The sequence below is a fragment of the Labrus mixtus genome, chromosome 3 (assembly GCF_963584025.1).
Source record: "Labrus mixtus chromosome 3, fLabMix1.1, whole genome shotgun sequence".
Taxonomy (NCBI): domain Eukaryota; kingdom Metazoa; phylum Chordata; class Actinopteri; order Labriformes; family Labridae; genus Labrus; species Labrus mixtus.
In genome coordinates this window covers 22521652-22542878 of record NC_083614.1, presented here as the reverse complement: position 1 = coordinate 22542878, position 21227 = coordinate 22521652, and the positions used below count along the sequence as shown (strand labels likewise).

General features: G+C 38.8%; 2 protein-coding genes across 3 annotated transcripts; one reads left to right on the top strand and one right to left on the bottom strand.

Moving 5' to 3' along the window:
• Nucleotides 1–37: 37 nt before the first annotated feature.
• tbxa2r (thromboxane A2 receptor) lies at nucleotides 38–10148 on the top strand. 2 transcript variants are annotated; one of them, XM_061033834.1, is made up of 4 exons: nucleotides 38–100; nucleotides 237–311; nucleotides 3994–4881; nucleotides 7516–10148. In XM_061033834.1, the coding sequence occupies exons 2-4, from the start codon at nucleotides 306–308 to the stop codon at nucleotides 7837–7839; spliced, it is 1218 nt and encodes a 405-aa protein (XP_060889817.1). In that variant the 5' UTR covers nucleotides 38–100; nucleotides 237–305; the 3' UTR covers nucleotides 7840–10148. The 2 variants fall into 2 exon arrangements, with proteins under 2 accessions (XP_060889817.1, XP_060889818.1); XM_061033835.1 differs by lacking the exon at nucleotides 38–100 and adding an exon at nucleotides 6088–6232 and having other exon boundaries at nucleotides 119–311; nucleotides 7516–7789.
• A 59-nt stretch (nucleotides 10149–10207) lies between these two features.
• On the bottom strand, nucleotides 10208–20741 carry gipc3 (GIPC PDZ domain containing family, member 3). The gene is made up of 6 exons (XM_061033836.1): nucleotides 20245–20741; nucleotides 16570–16755; nucleotides 16292–16472; nucleotides 14185–14294; nucleotides 12791–12872; nucleotides 10208–11872 (listed from the first exon to the last, which is right to left on the bottom strand). Exons 1-6 carry the CDS (start codon nucleotides 20707–20709, stop codon nucleotides 11721–11723), a joined length of 1176 nt encoding a protein of 391 aa, XP_060889819.1. The 5' UTR covers nucleotides 20710–20741; the 3' UTR covers nucleotides 10208–11720.
• Nucleotides 20742–21227: the final 486 nt, after the last annotated feature.

Genomic DNA, 21227 nt, shown 5'->3' with positions numbered 1-21227 from the left:
TTCCAGGGATGGGGGAAGTAAGCAAAAAGAAGCCCGTCTGGAGGGGAAGAGATTAGTATCTGAGCTGCTGCAGAAGAGGCAGGGGTAAGGGAGACGAGATGTTAAAGGGTTACTGTTAAATGCTTGCTGTTGGATCTTTTTTAGGGCTTTATTCTGATCAAATGGGACTTGGAATTTGTGAAACGTCACTCACCTCTTCCTGTAAATATTGTTTGTCTTGTAGTTTTTCAGTACAGAAGGATGGTTTGGATGGAGTGGTGCAAACTTCCGAACTGATCCTCAACTAGGTCCTTGAGAGCTCTTTAATGGTGGTAAGACACATTTTATTACTTAAACTTTTATGCATACCTTTTGTTGACATAAACCTTTGAAAAACTGCCTTGAATATGACACTTCACATAAAAAAAAAAACAACATGCAACAAGTGTTTTCTAAAGTTGGTACTTTATCATATCAAATTTGGAGGGATCGAAAAAATTGGAATTTGTTAGCGTAAATTTCCTTTGTACATTTACTATTACAACTTTTATGGCAGTATAACAGTATAAAGCAGGTTCTTCTTTTTTTGTCAGGTCATCTGGTAAAAGTTGAGTTTGTTTACTTAAATGGTTTAAATTCAGTTTCATTGATATTGCTTTGCAAATATCCCTATCTTAAAAGTCATTATCATAGCACAACAAACAGTAAAAGTACCATCTTCATCATTTCTTTTGATTGATTGAAAGAAGTTATATTTCCATTTGCACCATGCTTGAAAATTAAGATAGACTTAAAGTTGCCTACCACTGAGAGAAAGATTAACTTTGGATATTAGATTTGGGCAGACAGAGTTACGTTTCTTTTCATATCAAGAGAGTTTTTTTTTTTAATAATTTAGGTAAAGCCATTATTCTTTAACAATCTCTGCATATTTTAATATATGAATATTAAGAAAAAAGGGACATTTGGAGGACTAGAAAGGCAAACGTCAAGACAGCATCTTTGTTAAATGGCCTTCAGAAGTAGATCTTTTCAGTTTCTTGACAACCTTTACCTGCCTCATTGTTCTGACACTGATGTGATAGGATGATACAATCACAGTGTTTACCCTAGGTTTACAGCTTTGGGGGGGTGGGGAGGTGCGTGCAGACGGATGCCGACACAAACACTTGAAGGAATCTTGGTGTTCATGCGTTACTTTTAATGACAGCTGTCCTGTTCTATCGGAAAGGTATCCTTAAATGATTATTTCCCTGATTTCTGACTCTATCCACTATCCCATCTCTACAATAAAGGCACAAAAGCCCAAAAATAAATATATATAAGAAAAAAAAAAATTAATTAAAAAAATTAGGAGGGTGGGGGGGGCGGGCCACCCCCTAATATAATGGTAGGGGAAACACTGAATCATCCAAGACTTCAATAATAGTTGAAGTGATATGCTGGATCTTTCTACTTGAAATAATCAAGACAAGGAAGATTTTGTTGAAACCAGCTGGCTTTGGCGCCCTGGTAGCCTAGTAGTTAGTGTGTGCGCCCCAGGTAAGGAGGCCATAGCCCTCAAAGCTGCCGACCCATTTCAAATCCAATCTGTGGCTCCTTTCCCACTCTCTTCTTCCACTCTTCTCTCTCTCTCCCTGATTTCAGTCTCTATCCACTGTCGTATCTCTGAACAAAGAGAAAATAATCTCTAATATAACCTTTAGAGAAACAGCTGGCTTTGATATTGCTGTGTTGTTTGTTTACTTCACTGAAAGCACAATGCCAGTAACACTTAATGGGACATGAGGTCTACATTTAAAGGAGTTTAGCTTTGTGGGTTCAGTGCAGCAGGAGGAAAATCTTTAAATTGACAATGATCTCCTTTCTTTTGACTATTTCCCAAATGAACAGCTCCCTTTTATGTGCATTTGTGCATTTCCGTTTGATAAATGAATGCTTAAAAACTTAATTAAAAAACTATTCATAAAAAGATTTTAAATGCACACTAAGGAATGTAATCATTATCTACTCATGCAATCAAGTACTGAAGGCTTACTGTAAGCAGGATATCAGATGGACAACAGGCTATTCCAGATGTTTCAATATGATTTAGTTTCAACCACAAACAGTAGATAATAAATGTTTCACCACAGTCAACATTTAAAATTGTGTGTCTTGTGGAAGTCTCCTGACATGATTTTGCACACACTCTGTAGTCTCCATGCAATCTTGTAACCACACCTCATAATTAGGTTTCTGTGGTTCCTCATTATATTCAATGCTAACCCCTTGGAGAGGCCCATTGAAGCCGTTTTGAATATGACATATTGATTTTTAGATGCCAACGAGCACTTTTGGCTAATGGAACACTCAAAAGGTTTTCAGGGTCACACAAAAGCTGGCGCCAAGAACCGTTTGTCTCATCACAGGATTCTCCAGGGGCTGATAGGACCTGATGATAGTGTGGTTAGCTTTTAGTGGAAAATCCAATGGTTTCTTTTCATTCATGCATCTTGGGTTTCTATCTTTTGGAAAATGTAGTAATTAGACAGATGAAAGGAAAACTGAGCGGTATCATGAAAATGTGTTTTTCAAAAGTAACTTTAACTGTAAATGTTGTTGTGTAGTGGACCCTCAGATGTTTTTGTGTGCTACATTAAGCATGTGAAAATGAGCCATGCAGCAATGCACAATTGCATTTTCGCGCATCATTGTGCATTGAGCCTGATGTCTTTCTTCTTTTCCTGATTGCTCTTTAAGTTGAACAAAAATAAAGCAATATTACAGGGACTTATAAGAGCAGTAATTGATGCAAGAACTTGATGCAAAGGGCAGGAGTACATTCAAATGACCCCTGCGTTCTGGATCAGCTTACTTGTTACCCTTGCCCTGCACAGTCCAGTATGCAAGCCAAACAACAGACCACGGGAAAGTAAAAGAAATTTCCATTTGCAGGAATGTCCCGTATAGGCATTTTTATGACACAATATGTGGATATTTAATCGTATAGGTCAAAACCATTATCACTCACCCACTGCCTTCAAATGCAAAGCCCTTTTGTATTGGTTTTATTTGTATTTTTGATTAATTTTTAATTCACTATAAGCACAGTTTATAAGGGTATTATTGAACATTACCCCTACCGTATAATGACTCTCTTCATTAATAAAATGTGAGCAAACAAAAAGTTAACACAGTGGTTTCATTAGCATTTTTGGATACACTGGTCCATCTTCGTAATCTTAAATGATTTAGGATTTTTTGAATAGAGGTCAAAGGCAGAGTTAGCCAATCAGATAAAATTACTTTAGATAACATCGTTAAATTAGGTTAATTTTGAAATCCATACAGATATATAACAAACATGATGATTATTTATTTCTTCTAAATTATACACAGACAATATGTGATTTGTCACTTCACGTTCCAGCCAACCCCCTCTTCATTGGAGGCAAGTTAGAAACAACTTGACTCTGACGTGCAGTGTATTGAGGACAGCCCACTAGGGACAACATCTAAGCTGATTGTGACAACATGTGTTTACTTCCTGTTAGTTTCTCTGCAAGTACTTTTCACATAACTGCACTTCCTGACAGGATATGTCAGCTGTTCTCTCCTCCATGTCTATCTCTGTGTCACTCTCTCCTTCTCTGTCCCATGCTGTCGCTCTGTGTGTGAGTGCATGCATGCATGTGTGTGTGTGTGTGTGTGTGTGTGTGTGTGTGTGTGTGTGTGTGTGTGTGTGTGTGTGTGTGTGTGTGTGTGTATCAGTTGAGTTGGACTTAGAGATAGGTGTTTAGGGTTGTGTTGGAATTTGGATCAGTATAAGTTGCTTGGGTGAGGGTTTATACAGTAGTGTGACAAAACCTAACTCTTGCTCTGACCAGTTTTTCCCTTGCACTTTCCTTTTCAAAATTGTGTTCGTATTGTGTGTTTCAATGCTTTATAATATTGTTTGTGCATTGCTCCAAGCCAAAATTCAAATCATAAAGAATGGTATCAAAATATCATTTTCTAACTTTTGCTTTTAAGGATGAAGAGAGAAATGACCCCGTTCACCTTGGCATTGTATTACCATCTCTGATTCATCTGGAATATCTAACCCCTCAACAGCTGACCATCATGAATGCCTCAGCACAGCCACTCACCAACAACACCCCACTCTGCTACTCCATCAACAGTCCCCCATTCGCGTTCAAACCCACCATCGCCTCAGCCTACTTCTCATCCATCTTTGGCAGTTTGGGTCTTCTCTCCAATCTCATCGCCTTTGTAGTTCTCCTCAAGTCTTTCCGACGAACTCATAGCCGCTCACGATCCTCCTTCCTGATCTTCCTGGGTGGCCTGGTGGTCACGGACTTCATGGGTCTTCTGGTTACCAGCTCCATCGTGATCTCCTTCCATGTTACGCACTTTAATTGGCGGGAGTTAGATCCAGACTGCCACTTCTGCAACTTCATGGGCATGTCCATGGTCTTCTATGGACTGTGCCCACTCCTGCTTGGTGCCGCCATGGCCTTGGAGCGATTTATTGGCATCAACTATCCATTTGCACGCTCCACCAGCAATCCAAAGAGCCGCACAGTCTCCATGGTGCTGATGGTGTGGTTGATTGCCGGCTGCATAGCTTTGCTGCCTCTAATAAACGTTGGGAGCTACCACATGCAGATGCCGGGTTCTTGGTGTTTCTTCAACATCAGCTCAAAGGGAAATGACCTGGTCTTCTCCCTGCTCTTCTCTCTAGTCGGGTTGATGTGCATCGCAGTGTCGTTTTTGTTGAACACTATAAGTGTCGTGACCCTGATCAAGGTGTGTTGTGGACAAGACCGATCCCAGCGCCGCCGAGACGACGAAATAGAGATGATGGTTCAGCTCATCCTCATCATGGTCATTGCTTCTATCTGCTGGTGTCCTCTCTTGGTGAGTTTTTCAATTCCAGTTTAGTAAGTCCTGTACAGATGTTTGTCATACCTTGTGTTCTGGTTTCATGGAAAATTATAAAGCTACGATGAAAAATGAATCCCTGCATCCTCCATATCAGTCCTGACCTAAACTGTTTGAATTATAACAGGGTGTCACAAGGTCCTAAGCTCCTTACTTAAGCTTTCCCTCTATATGCTTCATTTCTCCTGAGACATGCAGCTTCCCCACTAGTTGATCTGACATCTTTCTGGTCTTACCCCGGATTAGAGGGCCCCTGAATGCTTTAGTTGAGATTACACGTCTCTGCTTAAGAACATGTTTAAAATCGATTCCTTTAAAGGAAATCTCTGACTTAATACCTAGTCAATTGTACTTTTCTTTATTCAGCTTTGCTTTCTGTTGGTTTTAACATAATCCAACTGATAATGATTTTTCCACTTTCATCACAAGATGACATAATTCCAATAGGATCATGAGCTATCAACAATCTGGGGTTCAAAGCTAATCCCAGATCAGCGATATTTCTATAGGAAGAAAAGAAAAAGGTAGATGGCCCCATTAAGGTATAACTATAACGTATTTGCCCACAGTAAACTTTCTCTATGCCCAGCTTCCTAGTTTAACTTTGACCTACCAAACTTGTTCACACTCTAACCACTTCCCTCATTGGATTACTTTTTAGAATGTAGCTCCATTCTGAGATCTCAGAAATATCCTACTAAAGTAGGATGTCATAGAAGTATGAACAACTCAAGTTGTTCTTTAAAATCAGAATCAGTGTACTCTCTTTATGTATCCATCCTTCCATTGTATCCTTATCAAAAACTTGATTAATGTAGAGCAGTGCCTTTTGAGAAGTTCACAAACAAAATGTGATCAACAGCTCATGATGTTTCTTAATGAGCAAGGATTGAACTGTACATCTTAATCTTCTTTTATGTTTTAGTCTTTGTCTTGTTTCTTTGTGTCAGCGCCTCATAGTTTTCCGATCTTTTTGTTTTGGATGAAACAACAGCCAATGTTTTGTTTCATCCAAGCCTTTGTTGCCATCTATCCTTCTGTCAGCTTTAATACTTTGACCAAATTAGTGCTTCAAAGCTAAATTGTGCTCATCCAGATTAGAAAATAAATGGGTTGTGGCTTTCTGGAACCCATATTTCTCTTTTGTCCTATCTAACCTCAGTTGTGTGACACCCTGCACAGATATATATTCTGGTGAGCGTGGTGATGGCCAATCCTGTCAGAGATGAATTTGTTTTGTTCTACTTACGAATGGCCACCTGCAATCAGATATTTGACCCCTGGATATACATCATGTTTCAAGTGTCCCGACTAAGGCGAGTAAAAAGTAAATCAAAAGGACCTTTAAAGTTTTTACAATCACACAGCCCCCATAGTGACTGCTAACTTTGTGCTACTGTTGGCTGGCTACCTCAGCCTGTCCTAAACATCTGCCAATAAAGCTCCTGGAAAGGATCATTTGCACATCACAGTTTACACCAAGCCTTGCAGCTTCCAAACCATTGTCCATAAGATTAAAACGTATCATTGGGAAAATTGCTTCGTTGAGTCCCATCTTGGTTTGGCTGCTGCTACGTTTACTTCATTCCATTCCTAGTCTGTCTATAAACATTTGACTAAATACTTTCAGCCTTTGTCGTTTGTGATTTTGCCTTGTCATGGCTTTCATTCCCTTGAACTAACACCGATACTTTCTCGGCACAGCCCTGATAATCTGCAGATTGTGAATTAGTTTGTTGCTCAAACATTTCTTTGAAGCAGAGCTGCAAGTAATCCTCACAGATAAGAGGTAAACACTGAGAAAGTTGTTCAGGCTTCATAATTGTGATACAGTCACAGTAACTCATCTGTAGTCAAGTTTAGTTGATAATCACAACTCAAAAATAGCCTTTTTCCACTTGAGCATGAATGTTGCTGGCAGTGTAAGTGGAATTCAACCACAAAGCAAATTTCTATCCAGGATACCTGTGACTCTTTTGTTGCCTTAGTCTCTCTGTAGCAACTCTGCCTCTGAGAAAAGTTTGCTTAAATAAAACAGTCGTTTGCACTCATCTCAACACATGCATGCAACACAGTTTTATTACACTATTACGTTGATTCGGGGAACTGTTTTTTCTTGCTCTTTATGTTAAAATGTGAAACATTGTTGTGTGCTAATCACAGTTAATGTATCATTCCTAAAGGAGCTTGTTAGCATCTTTTGCCCCCACAAGAGACTGTATGGTTAAGATTTTGCCTTTCATACATTTTCACAGCTTTGCTAAAGTGAATGGGATAATTGGGTTTGAGCACCTAATACCTCAGGAGGGCCATGGGAAGATTGAGCCAAGTTATTCCCTCGGTGGACTGAACACATTTGTCCTTTTTCATTTGCAATATTAACTAAAATGTATCTTTTCTTTCTTGTTCCTTATATCCCATCTCTTCTTCCCTCTTTCAACATCATTTTCTGACTGGTTTTTTTTCTTGATCTCAACTGATTGGCCTCTTCTCTATAAACCTCACATTTATGACATCTAACCCCTCCCCTTCTCCTTCACTCCATCATTTCTTCTTTCATTTTGCGCTCTTTCTCCATCCTCGACCCCACTTCCATCCCTTCCCCACCAGGTCTTTATTGCACAAACTGTGCTGTCCAAAGTTCCTCTTCAGATCAGATCCCTACTGCTGTGGCTACGCTTCGCCACCTGGAACCAGATCCTGGATCCCTGGGCATACATCCTGTTCCGCAGGGCGGTTCTTAAGGGAATCTTCCCCCGTCTCGACTGGTCTCGAGGCTCAATCACGACACTGTACCCATCTCTAAGCGGCACCATCCGCAGGTTCACACGCGCTTCACTTTGGAGCACCGTGAGCTTAGACGAAACGGAAGGGACAGAAAAATCTAATGTAACAACCACTCGAGGTTTAAAACCATCACCTCCTTCAACTTGATTGGTTGGATTGAGTTGCTTTTGAAGAAGATGGAGGGACTTTCAGTATGTGTTTGAATATATTTTTTCACGTGATTTGTGACCAAGATAATTATCAGGATTGCATCGATCATTTTTGATGATAGTATGATTTGTTTTCTTGCATATCTTTGATTTTGTTAGCAGTATTAGCAACAAAAATGTAATATATTGTCTCTGTAGCCTTTTTTCCAAAGCACAATTGTCTGATAAGAAACAGGTTTTTAGCTAACTACATGAAAGCTTTTTCAGAGTGAACAGGGGCTCTAGTCATTCATGCAGTCTATTTAATGTGATCCTTTATTCTGGTAGGACATTCTGAATTTTAAACACATGTACTTTTCACTCAGATGCTCTGGAGTGTCATTTCAGACATTGGAAGAAATATTTTATTAATGTTTTCCAGGAACATGCCAAGGACTGTTAAATTGTTTCCTTTCTGAGAGAATTCATCCTGAGATGGTTTGAAGAACCTTTGAATTTTAAAGGTCCATCAAACCAGCTCAGGATGGAGACTGGAATAAAACAATGGAGCATGTAATACTGAAACCGGGCTGGTCCTCATCCTGAACAGCTGCTTGTGTGAAAATGCTTTGACTCAAATGAAATAATACTTAGACTGCCAGAGGCCTCCCATAAAGTTGTCTTTGTAAGAGCCTATTTAATACATTTCAATGAATATTTTCTCTGTTTAAGCAAACCCACAAAATTTGGTGACAAAGAAAGGATCAATTATTGAGTTTTAACAGGATTTAAAATGGGATCCTGTTGATCAGATTCCTGGTTTGTCAAAAGGAGAAAGAAGTTCAAAATTGTCAATTTTTTTCACTGTAAACTTCAACAGCCACAGTATTTTTGTAGTATTAACAAGTTGCTTTAACATAAATGCTACATCATGCTTGACATCAGCCAATCTGCATCACTGATATAAAGAATGTAGATGTTGTTGTATTGGGACTATATATCATATAACTTATACAAATATACATATCAATGTCAAACTGTCCTATGCTTAATAGACAGATCACCTAAACAAAATGAACATACATTTCTCAACTGCCACTGTCAAGAGTCCAACGATGAAGATTAAGGTTTGGTTTGACTGATCAGGTTTGGAGATATAAATAACTTTCTGTTGTTTTGTTTTAGCACCTAAAACTTTAAGAAAGATGATGGGAGATAAAATGTAAGGTGGTCTTGTGTGTTGTCTAATTTTAATTGAATTCTAATACTTCCATCTGGACGAAATGTCATTGTCTTATCTAATTGTGTGTATGTGCATACCTACCTCAGTTTGAGATCTGGTGAATATTACCTGTTCTCATATTTCCCAGACCCAGAATTACATCAGAGTTTAAAATTCAAATGGAAAATGTTGTTTTGGCCCAAATTTGAATAAGAATCCAACTGGTTGAATATGATTGCCGTTCTCCTCCTTACCTTTCCTCTGGGCCTCTGTCCAATGTTTGAAAACAGTTTCTTTTTTATAGCTGTACAGAGCAGATTTACCTCTCAGAGATGTTTAACTAACACTGCAAGAAAATGACAGCACAGGAGGTGTTTTATGAGAGCATGAACAGAGAGCTGGAGATGATTTAGTCGTTGTAAAATGTAACTTCAGTCTGATTAGTTGGGCAGTGTATTGTTAAATTGAAGCAACATTCTAAAAATAATTTAAAAAAAAAAGATATTTTAACCATAGTTTAATAGATAATATGAACTGCCGCTGTCAATTCTTTCTCTCCAAGTCACCGGGCTATTTCCACTGATTTTGGAATCATCAGCCAGATGCCGATGTTGCAGTATGATTTACAGACACAAGATCACAGAAACTTGTGTGATCAAATGTGACTTCGGAAGAAAAACAAACATGTTCTGTTCTGCCATACGTTCTTATTTTGCAGCGAAGAACAGAAAACAAGAAGAAGAAAAAAAACGGGCGAAATCCTGCCTAAGACGCGTCACTTTATATAATTTGCAGTTTGAGCTAGAGGCAAGTTGTTAAAATATGCACCATCCGGTTGGTGACGTTTCCCGGTCTGCTCCCTTATTGGCTATTGCTAAATTGGCAAATCAGGCCCAAAATCGACCTAAAATGGTCTTATATGTAGCCTTCTTTAGAGTGAATCTCATTAACCAAACCAGTCACTGATAAATGTCTGACACATGTCTTGCTTGAATTTCAACTTCTTAGCAGTATTGTCATCAAAAATGAAGTTGTATATGTTGAATAAAACTTGCCTGAAATGTTATGTGATTGCACATGTGAATAAAAATGAATAGAGAAATGAACGGGCTTTACAGTTATTATTCCTCTTTTGTTTGTTTTTTACTTAAACATGTGAAAAGTTCCTTATATTTTCAGGTTTTATTCAAGAGGAGTAATCATATACAAAGTGTCAAAAACAAAACATCACTTTCTGAGAGGTTGAGTCTAATTACATTCCCAATGTTGGCAGGTCAGTGTGAACTGGATTCCATGCAAAAGATGTGACTTTTGTTAATGAGACAGAAAACAGAACGATCAAACTCAAACATGTCGTTTGATTCTTCCTTTTTTGTCTTGTAACATTAAAAACTCTCCAATGCAGCAAAAGAAACAAAGAGCATCACACTGAACCTTAGAAGAGCTTCAATGACCTCACCTAGTGTATTTACATACTAGAAGAAACCCCAGAAGATTCCTGTAAATCACTGGCAGAAGCAGAAAGCAATTCTGTTTGCATTGAGATTTTTTTTACAGGAAAACTCTGTATGGACCCCAAAGGAAATAAACCAGGCTTGCAAGGTTTTTATTTTTGTTGTGAGAAGTTATGGTTTTGGTTTCTGTCTGAATAATGGGAATAATGGGGTCACATAGCAGCAGCTGGAGAATGCCCCTTGAATTGAAACAAAATTCCAGTTAATGATAGGATGTTATTAAATTACAGATTTATTTTAAATGTTTCATTTCTCTGAGGCCTTTTCTTCAACTAATTCTCTATAGATAATATTGTGACAAATGCTAGCACACATTAACCTAAAGTACTTGGAGACCATGTGAAGATCTCAAGCTTATAAAGGTAATTGGTCAAATGGCCGAGTGAAATGATACAGTCTGACTTTGAGATGACCCAGAAATGTCTCCTTGGTCCCTTCCTGTTTCTTCCCCAGTATGATTTCATCACAGGACAAACATCCACTGAAGCTTATCTAACTTCCTTGATTCAGAGATTGCTGGCTGATTGTTTAGCATTGGTGTTCCAGTTACATTGTTCACATGCCCTTAACTTAATGATTGTTATGTAAATAGTAGAGAGCCCTTAAAACATTCCCTTTACTCATTATCTTAGACAGGCAATTTTTCTTTCACTTTTTTCCACTAAACATGTAGTGGTCAGAGAGGGCAATCCTGCTGCATTTGGCCCAAAACTTTTCCAATTAAAAAACCATTACTGTATATCTAAAGACGAAGCTTATTCCAAAATACAAGAGTCAAAACAAACTCAACAGCAAAAACATTCTGTAATAAATGTGTGTTACAGGATTCTGGTGTGTACTTTGCATTGATACCTTATGTAATGCACCTTTGCTGTAAATGAGTTTCTTTGGTTTCTCATTCGCGAAATGCCTCTGTTCTTGTATTATATGGTTTTGTGTATTTGCTGTTAATGATGATTGATGATTCAGAAAGCACATCCTTACGGAAATCTTTTGTGCTGTCGTGATGCACTTGGCCTTTTTAGGCCCCTGTGAACAACATTGTTTGCTAAATGCAGTTTGGTGGGAAGGCAACATAAAAAGCTTCTACAAATTCTTAGTTTCAAGTCTAATGTGGTATAGAACCGTGGTCTTTCTCTCCGGTGTAAAGGGGATGTTAAAGACCTACATTTTCCCATTCTTGACATCTCCAATAGCTCCCCAAACGTCAAACAAAAACACATCAGGGAATGCAAAATCTCCCAAGACTGAGTCCAAGGCCTCAGCAAAGTCATCTGGGTTCTTCTTGTCTTTTCCTGCTTCCACAATGGTGGTTGCTGCAGAAAACAAGTAATAAGACGGATTTATAGTTGATTTTTGGTAACTCTTAATAAATGCAAGTAATGTATGACTTTGGCTAGTAAAACAGGCGCAAAAAAATCAATACAGAGGGCGTACTCTAGTCTTTTACCCGGACATTACCAGAAATTTGATTAGAATTCATAATGACAAAAGACAATTCTGGAAAATCTTCACAAATGCTGTCTCTATATCAGGTCTGTATTCAGGCATTTAAAGACCAAACACAATTTGAAATTGCTTGATGTCAACATACAGTACATACTTTAGGAATAAACATTTCTCCAACAAAAGCAATCTTTATCTTATCAGATGTTTAAATAATAGGCTTAATGTAAATTCAGACTATTTAAATCTGCCCTATACCTCTCAATTCTCAATCTCAGCATTAACTTTGTCGTAACCTTTGTCCAAACAACAGAACCCAAAAAGGATTTTTCTAAAAGCCAGATTTCCATGAGACTGAAGTGGTCAAGGTACAAAAGCTCGCTATCTCTATCAAACATGAAAATTCTTTATGAAAATATGCAACCACACATATTTTTTACTGGATAAAGTTCACGCAAACAACAAGGAGATGACTAGATTTATAAATGACCTGATTTGTATTAAGGGTTAGAAATCAGGAAATCAGGCCTTTAGAGACTTTAGAGGTCTGGGAAAGTGCAAACTCATATCACTGGTAAAATAAGGAACGCATCCCACTCAAATTCCTGATGCTCCTTCCAGAGAAGTGAGGCCTTCCTCCTGTGCTGACAAAACAATAAAGCGGGATTCTTGGCTTTTTATTTCTGCCACGTGTCAAAGTTTATTTTTGACCTCAGCAAAACTTCACATACATTAGGCCTATATAAAAACTGTACTTGCAGGACACATGTGATTGTGTGTGATCTTACCAAGCTCCAGATCTCTGATACCCATGTAGCTCTCCAGCAGGTCGTCCACCTTCCTGGTGGCCTGTTCTTCAAATTCGTTTTGCTGGCAGAGAGCAAAGGAGGAAATTTGTAATTTTGTAATTTATTTCAAGGATAGCCCCTTGAGATGCATCATCGCATTTTCAAGGGGGTCCTTACAAAACATAAATTAATCATCATAATACAAAATCAAAATAATAGGTAAATCCAAAACATAATAACAAACATTTAAACACAGAGACACCCACACCACAAACACACACACACTCACTCACATTCACTCACACTTAATGCTCCCCCAAGCCTAGCCACCCACCAACCAGCCAGTATTACACAATCAGAAAAAATCTGAAGAGGGAAAAAAAAAATATATATATATATAATAATAATAAAAAAAAGAGAAAAAGAAAGGAAAACCTCTGCATATATAAATGCGTACACACTATACAGTACTTACACACATAGTGTACGCAACATTAATGCACAAGGTACAGAACAGTACATACATGTAGATATGAGGTACACGAGCACAAGCAAGAGGAGAGCAGGTCCAGACAAACTAAGTCCAACAGAGAAAGAAAATCAAAAGCAAGAGCAGGATGTTTGACAATGAGTAAGTAGAGCTGTTTTAAAGACATGGAAAGAGGTTATAGATCTAAGTGAGCGAGGTAGGTTATTCCAGTCTGATGGAATAAGTGATGTGGTGGTGCTCCAGCTCTAAATATGGAGATACATACCTTGCTTCAAATTCCACTAATACCAAAACATGTACAAGCCAAGGATATCGTTGGGAATGATTTATTACTACCAACGGTTAGAGTCTTTTGACCCAGTTACTCTAAATCAAGTATTGCTGGTCGGTGTTACAGTAACTGTTTGCTTATGAAGTGTTTGTTAATTTGTCATTTCTAAAAGAATGGTGACCAATCAACCAATGAAGGTCAGAGGCGCTGCTTGTCAACAGGCAAGGCAGGCAACTGCTTGGGGCCCCAGACCAGTAGGGGGCCTCTGAGGGCTCACAAATTTAAACCAAAGCTGTGGCCCATAATTTGTAAGTATTGCAATGACAGTAGGAGACCTCCCTAAGTGGGCCCCATCTGACAGCAATCACTCTCATTGCCCTGCTAAATGTTTCATGCATTATTGCTTTGAAAACCGAAGTATGTCAATTAAAGTCAACAAAGAAAAATTAAGAGAAATGATCCATCTACAGGAGAGAATAAAGAAACGAGAAAAGGGAAGAAGAGGAGGAAGCGTCGGGACTCTGGCAGACCTTTTATGTCCCACTTGGGAGCTCTGCATGGTTGTTTTTCCTGTTTGTTTATATAAGAAAACTGAAAGTAAAGTCATTGTCCAGCAGAGCGTGTGAAACTCACCACTTCTTGAACTGTAGCAGCGCCTTTAGAGCGCAGACGCAGCGTCTCCCTCCCGTTCACCATCTTGCCCTCATTCGATTTGGGCGCTCTGGTCCTCATTCCAATCATGTCTTTACGCACACATGAAGGATGATAAACATTAGTCAAATTAAAGGGACAATCTGTGGGGTTTGTATTTATTCATCTTGTAATTCTCATTGTGTTTACTTCTCATCTCTGTCGTCATCTTTCCATTCATCAATTTCTTTTAGGACAATTGATAGTGCCTGATTATGGAACTTCCCAAACCAGGTTAATAATAAACCCTTGTGTTATTTTGAGGTCCTATAGTTTAAGAAAAGGTTTACCAAGCAGTACACAATGTCTGATTATTTAAGATGGATTGTTTCTGATGAGCTTAAAGGCTTAATATGTGATTTTTCACACTTAAATGTAATAGAAATCAAGTTTATCCTCTGAAAATAACTCTGTGAGTCATGACTACAATTGGTGTAACACCCGAGTCCTACTGTCTGTGATGCTTTCCGAGTTTTCCGAGTCCTATCTTCACTTTGTTTACATCGCCGGGACGGCCGGCTCATCCCCTCGCATATAAAAGTTGTTTAATTGAGGGACTAGAGAAAAGAAGAATAACATACTGTACTCACTGTTTAACTGCGTTTCTAGAACACGCTCATTTCAGGTAAATTTACATGCAGTGTGAAGATACGAGCATAATAAAGATCGCTAGCATTAGCATGCTGACACAACAATGCAGCGCGAGTTGTTTTGGTTTCATGCTGGTGCTCAAGGGCGACATCTGCTGGATCAAAAAAATCGCATAGTAAGCCTTTAAAGTTGACATGGATGAATTTAAACTTTGCTAAATCAATCAGTCAATAAAGACTAAAGCTACAAAACAAGGTTTCCAGAAAGTGCGAGACAGAAAGTGTTGTTTCCGAAAAACATCATTGAGTATGATAACAATAAACCTTTGCCTGATTGTTAACAGGAAGTCACCCGTTTATCATGTATTTAGTTTCCTGTCTGATAAGACGACAGCTTTGCTCCTGGCCAGGCCGCCACACGCACCAAGAAATGCAGACTTCCTTTATTCCATATTGTGTTCCAAACCAGATGTAACTAATGAGCCACTTAATGTCCTTTTGTAAGAACAGCATTTCTCCAAGGGGAAAAGGGAGGAGCTTCTCATGATGAAAGTGCTGTACAGAATACATGTCAAACCTCAAGGGAAAAAAGGCAAATCAGTGTCATGTCAGTGACCTGCTTTGGAGCCAGTTACTGTAAACCAAATATTTATGTCATGCATTTTTACTCATGCCAGATAGATGGGTGATATGAAAGTGCCCTTCTGGTTCTCTAGCAACAGGGAAAACACAACAAGAACGTTGTGATCAAATATTTACACTTTCTTTGGCACAAACTGCTGTGTGAATGCAGAGGAGCATCTGAAAGGCACTTTGTGTTCTCTCTGTATAAACCCAAGTGTTTGTGTTTTTTATTATATTGAACTACATTGCAAACACTTTATTAACACAAATATTATTTAGTAGTTTGTTGCTGATTTTGCACACTGTAAAATCCTACTTTAATAGATAATGTGTTCATCCAAGGGAAAATTTAGAGTGAACACAGCCACACAAGGTCTGCTCAGTGCTCATTTTACGAATAGATAAAATTTGATATGTATAAGCACTTCTCAAAGCTCATAGGCAGAACTCAAGCTATATCTGCCTGTCTTTTGTTAACCTGGTCATATAGGAATATGTGCCAGTTAACTATGAAATCCATCAACTCCTGCAGGTCAACATTGAACAACACAGGTCTTCTGATTAGTAATAATAATAATGGGCCGTGCATGGACAACCCTAATAAATATACCCTTGAGGAGGTTGTTAGTTATGTTTAATAACAGTGTTATAAAAAGGCTACTTCTGCCTGAAACATGTGCTGCTCAGCGCTGAAAAATGATAGCAGAAAGAAATCTGTTTTCCACCTAGAAAGGCTTCATAACCATGAAATGCAAGTGAAACAAGGTCAGCATGCAAGGTCAACATACTTCTTTTGACCCTGAAGCCAGGTCATTGAGAAATACTATTTCACTCACCAAAGGCCTTCTTAGGCCCGACCAGGCGTAGAGTGAAGGGTACCCCTCTCGGCTGCTCTTTTAGCATCTTAGCCACCTCGTAGTGTCGACACCCCACAATGCTCTGGTCGTTGATGGCTTCGATGTGATCACCAACACAAACTGTCTTCAGCTGGTCTATGGTGCTGCCTTCCTTTATCCTCTAAAAAGAGACAGATTGAACATTTGTACATGTTTAGATGCCAGGCCTGGAGACTTCTAAAACATCAGATGACAGGGCTTCCTGTGCATGTCTTCACCTTAATGAAAGCATATCCAGCTCCGTTGTCTGTGATAGTTAGGCCCAGTGCGTCCTCTGTCTTTGTGACCTCCACTTCTTTGGTTTCGCCTCTTACATGAGCAAAGATGAAGTCTTCTAGTCCGATCTGCCCCCCCAGGAGCTTCTGCATGTCCACTTTATGAGAGTTAAGGGTGCAGAACAGGATCTAAGAGGGAGATACAATACAAAAGTTAACTATTACAGTAACCACTATGGCAATTTGAACCTTAATATCCCAGCTGCTTAAAATAAAATCAATACAACAACATATTCTTCTTTTTTAGCCATCACCAAAGAGTTCAATCAACAGCACCCTTAAATATTTCACACTACAATATTTTAAAGCCATTTTTCACGATCAGAGTGAGATATTGTTTATGTTCACATGTGTCAGGAAACATTAGATTTTCTTGTCAGATGAAAAAATATCTCCATTGTTTGAATATAATTTTTTGGAAAAAAAAAACTTCATATTAATTAATGTAACTTACATGAAATTTCAAATGTACTTTAACGTCCATTTCGTCCATTACCATTGTAACCCCCCACCCCCCATCTATTTTTGGCAATTTGTTAGAGAAAAGTACACTTTTTTTAAAGACATTTTTCGATAGTTTACACAAACTTAAATTTCCTTTCAGTGAAAGTTTTGAGTGGGTATATATATCATATTTTTTCTTGGTCATCCTTACTGGTGACTTTTTGTCAAGTGATCCATTTATTGTTGGTAAACAATAATTTCCAATAACTATAACATGCTATGTCAGTTTCTCTGGTAACCCCCTGTCACTCTGAGGTGTTCTCTGTTCTTTATGACGAACAGCAGAGGGCAGCAGAGCCAAACTATTTGGTTTTGGTTCATGTGGCCATTTTGTTATGAGCTGTGACTGTAATGACTGACTTGAAAAACTTGTAGATCTTCCCTGTTGTATGAGTTAAGTGCCAAAATTGTGGTGTGTTTTTTTACAAAGGTACAAAGCTTAATGGTTGAAAAAAGAAGATTGTGTCAAAATAATAAGAAGCATCATACAATTGATACATTTAGAGAGACCTTTTCTACATAAACATCTGGTCATCACATTTCATTAAATCTTGGCCACGTGTTAGAGAACATGCCTTTAAGAGCACAGTCTGCTCGCTGTCATTTCTGGACTGGACATGTGACTCTATAGCATAACATCTCTATGAGCTCTGGCCTTTTATTTTAAATAGTTTGCTAGTTTAGAACTACATTTTCCAAAAATAGAAAGAAACTTGACATGACTAAATATCTTGATTTTAAAACACTCTTCAAACAACCGATTGTTATCCTGAAAGGTTAAAGTTCAAGTTTGATTAAGTAATCCAAAGCGGAAATCCAAGATAACCTGTCTGAACTGTTATCTCACTCGTCGCAGCGCCTTCTAGATATTGCTAACTGTAACTCCTTTTGCCGAGCGGAACGGTCTGACTGCAGTCCAAGGTCTTCTTTGGCATTGAGCTGAACTGTAACTTTATGCTGCTGCTGTTCAGTGCACAGCGGGTCAAGGAAACTGTTGTACTTCTCACTATCACACCACGACTGCCTGCGTTTTTTATAGAAAGTCTTGTACCAAAAAATCTGACTGCAGTCCAAGGTTATGTAGCTATACACCTCATTAGATCAGCAATTATCCTTATCAGTGTCTTTTTTTACCATTATTGAGCAATTAATTGATTAACCATGTAAAAAAGAAGACCATATAACTGTTTATTATTGGTTCCTTTGCATTACACAGATGGTTATATAAGAACTTATTTTAGACAGACTTGGCTTTTTCTGATCTTCAGCATTTCTTTTAATGTTAGGCTGTAATCATTGCCTTGTTTTTATTAAAAATAGTCTCTCCTGTTTTTAACTGAAGTGACATTGTTTCAGGGTGGCTGGGAGATTATCTGAGCACACAGAATAAGTAGAATATACCTTCAGGAAGACGAAGACATCAACAGGAATTAAAGGTTCCTATACTTCAATTGGACACAACCTGAGAGTCACATACAAAACAAGTTTTCCTCAAATAGAAATGTTTTCGCTCTGAGGAATTGAATCTGTTGATACAGGGAAACAGTATCAGATAGCCTGATTTGATCTCTGTGGTCTGTGTCCCTACAGCTTCAGTAATTTATGTTTAACAGTAGATACACAGATAGGAAGAGCCTTCACGGTGGCCTTCAGAACAACACTGATAATTATGAGATAAAGCCAATGTCAAATGGTTATTGTGCTGTTGCTGAGTTTGTCTCCATAACATAAGGAGAATCCTGCGATAAGCAGCACACAGAAACCACAAACTTCACTTCCAAAAAGATTTGTTTTAATCATTCTTTGTAATATAGCATTAAATTGCTTTCACAGTGTGTTACTAGTTCTAAATAAATTCCTGCGAACAGAAAATGGGTTGTCTTCTTCGCTTTAATCCATGCCACTATAGCTTTCTTTAACTGTCAATATCTCTGACAAATTTATTTCTAGATAAAGAACAACCATTTAAATGCCTACCTTGAATAAGAAATGAATTTCAAAAGTTTTTGTCTAATATCTGCATGGAAGTATTTTTTTTTCACAGCTAGTCTGGTCTTTAGTTGTATCGAGTATTGAAAGCAGTATCGGGTTGCAGATGGTTTGGTCGGCCCTGACCTGCAAAAGAATTAGTGACTTGACATATTCTCAAGGATTCTGGCCTTGTGGGCCAGCTGCCTGCTTTTAACCTGACTGACAATCCAACTTTTGATCACCTGGGAAGTTTATTGTCTAATCATTTTGAAAATACTTTGGACTTTAAATTTCAAATGTATTATCTCTACAACACAGACAGTGTTGTTGCAGCTATCATGTAGATATTAAGAATAATTCATATTTAGGGGTATGAGGACTCCACCATTCTTACACATACGTACATTTTACTTCTGGAGTATACTACTCAGACTTCTAAATCAGCTGTTGACTGTTGAAAGCTGTGACTTGGGGGAGCTTTACCAAGTGTGACGGAATAATCCATGTGATGCCATCGGTAGACTATTTTGGAAACTCCAGGATATCAAAGAAAGCCTGTGTGAGAAGGCAGGACTGTCTGATTAAAACTCTGTAATGTTTGCAGTCAGGAAAGTTCAGCCATGAATAAGGACTTTCTCTTGTACTTGTGTATTCAAAATTTTTACTGTAAAGTTTGTATGAGCTGGAATAACTAAAACTCCTGAGTCATTTTTTTAGGATATTTGCATAAATATAGCTTTGTACCTTTTTTCAGTGCTTTTACCATACTTTCTTATTATGAAAAACTTCCTTGGAATTCACTTTTATTACTGTTAGTTGTTTTGTTGGCGCACATGTGTGATGTATATTGACTACGGAACATTATCTTGTTATTTGTTTCCATTATTGATCCTGGTAAAGGCCCAGACAAGTACAAAGTCTGGCAGACAGTAGTGAGGCCAAATGGTCTTCAATAGTTCATCATGGAAAAAAGCCTGGAGTGGAAACCTTACACCTATTTGCAGTAGGCCTGACAGACCAGAAATGCAAAATAGGATCAGCAGATTATTATTTATTTTTTTACCTCGATCATTATTCACAAAACTGGAAATCCAACAGATCATTCTAATCATATTTACACACATAGCAAAGTTTCTTTTGTACCTCAGAGGGGGAAATGTTGAAAACTTCGGCAATTTTGGTGTAGAGCTCCTTGACGTTGGTGAATCCATGGATGCGGCCTGTTGAACTTCCATGAGCTAGCTGTGTGTGGAAGATAAGCCTGGGTCTCGGGTATTCTGGCGGCCCTGGTGGCGGCGGTGAAGGAGGAGGAGGGAGAGGAGGTGCTGTTGGCTCCACACAAGCATGGTTCTGGCTCTGGTTCTGGGCCTTCAGGTGTTCCATGGCCTCGGCTCCTGCTGCCTTGGAGTCCTGTGGGCTCATAGCCTCCCCGTTCTGCATCGGACCTTGGCTCAGATATGGTCTTCTTCTGAGAGCCCTGTTGGTCCACTGCTCTGGCAAAGAGAAAAACCGTGTTCTTCCCCCCCCTCTGCTTAGCTGGCCAACCAACCAACCAGCCAGGGCTTTGGGGTGAAGATGAATTAGTGATGAGAGTAGCCTGGTAACCATACCTGGAAGAGGCCAGCCAGACCCTGCTGCCAGAAACCCAACACCCTATGAGCAGAGGATTGAATGTGTTACATCTAAGCCTCTGTCTCACGCATAAAGAACACAAGCAAAACACATCAGGTCTTTTCACACAAGAGACAGGGTTAATCCCTAATATGGGTCTGGCTGCGAGACATGTTGCACACACATGACCCTGAATATGCCAGCATCCCTATGAAGTGTGAAAAGAGATGCATATCTGCAAAATAATGGCTGCTCAGAGATGGCCACAGACAATGCCTCAGTGTTACAGGTAAAGTGATATCACTGGGTGGGGAGTGTTGGTGCTCCCCCTTCACTGGCCTCATTGAATGAATTTGGCTGTTGCCATGGTGAATCCTTAGCGATGCAGTGACCTTTGAGACCCCACAAACAGCCCACATATAGAGGACTGACAAATGTTTTGTTAACCATTTTTTTGGATGCTTCTTTGAAAGTGTTTTTTTAAATGTGGGTTTCTTACTGTGTAAATTGCAGAT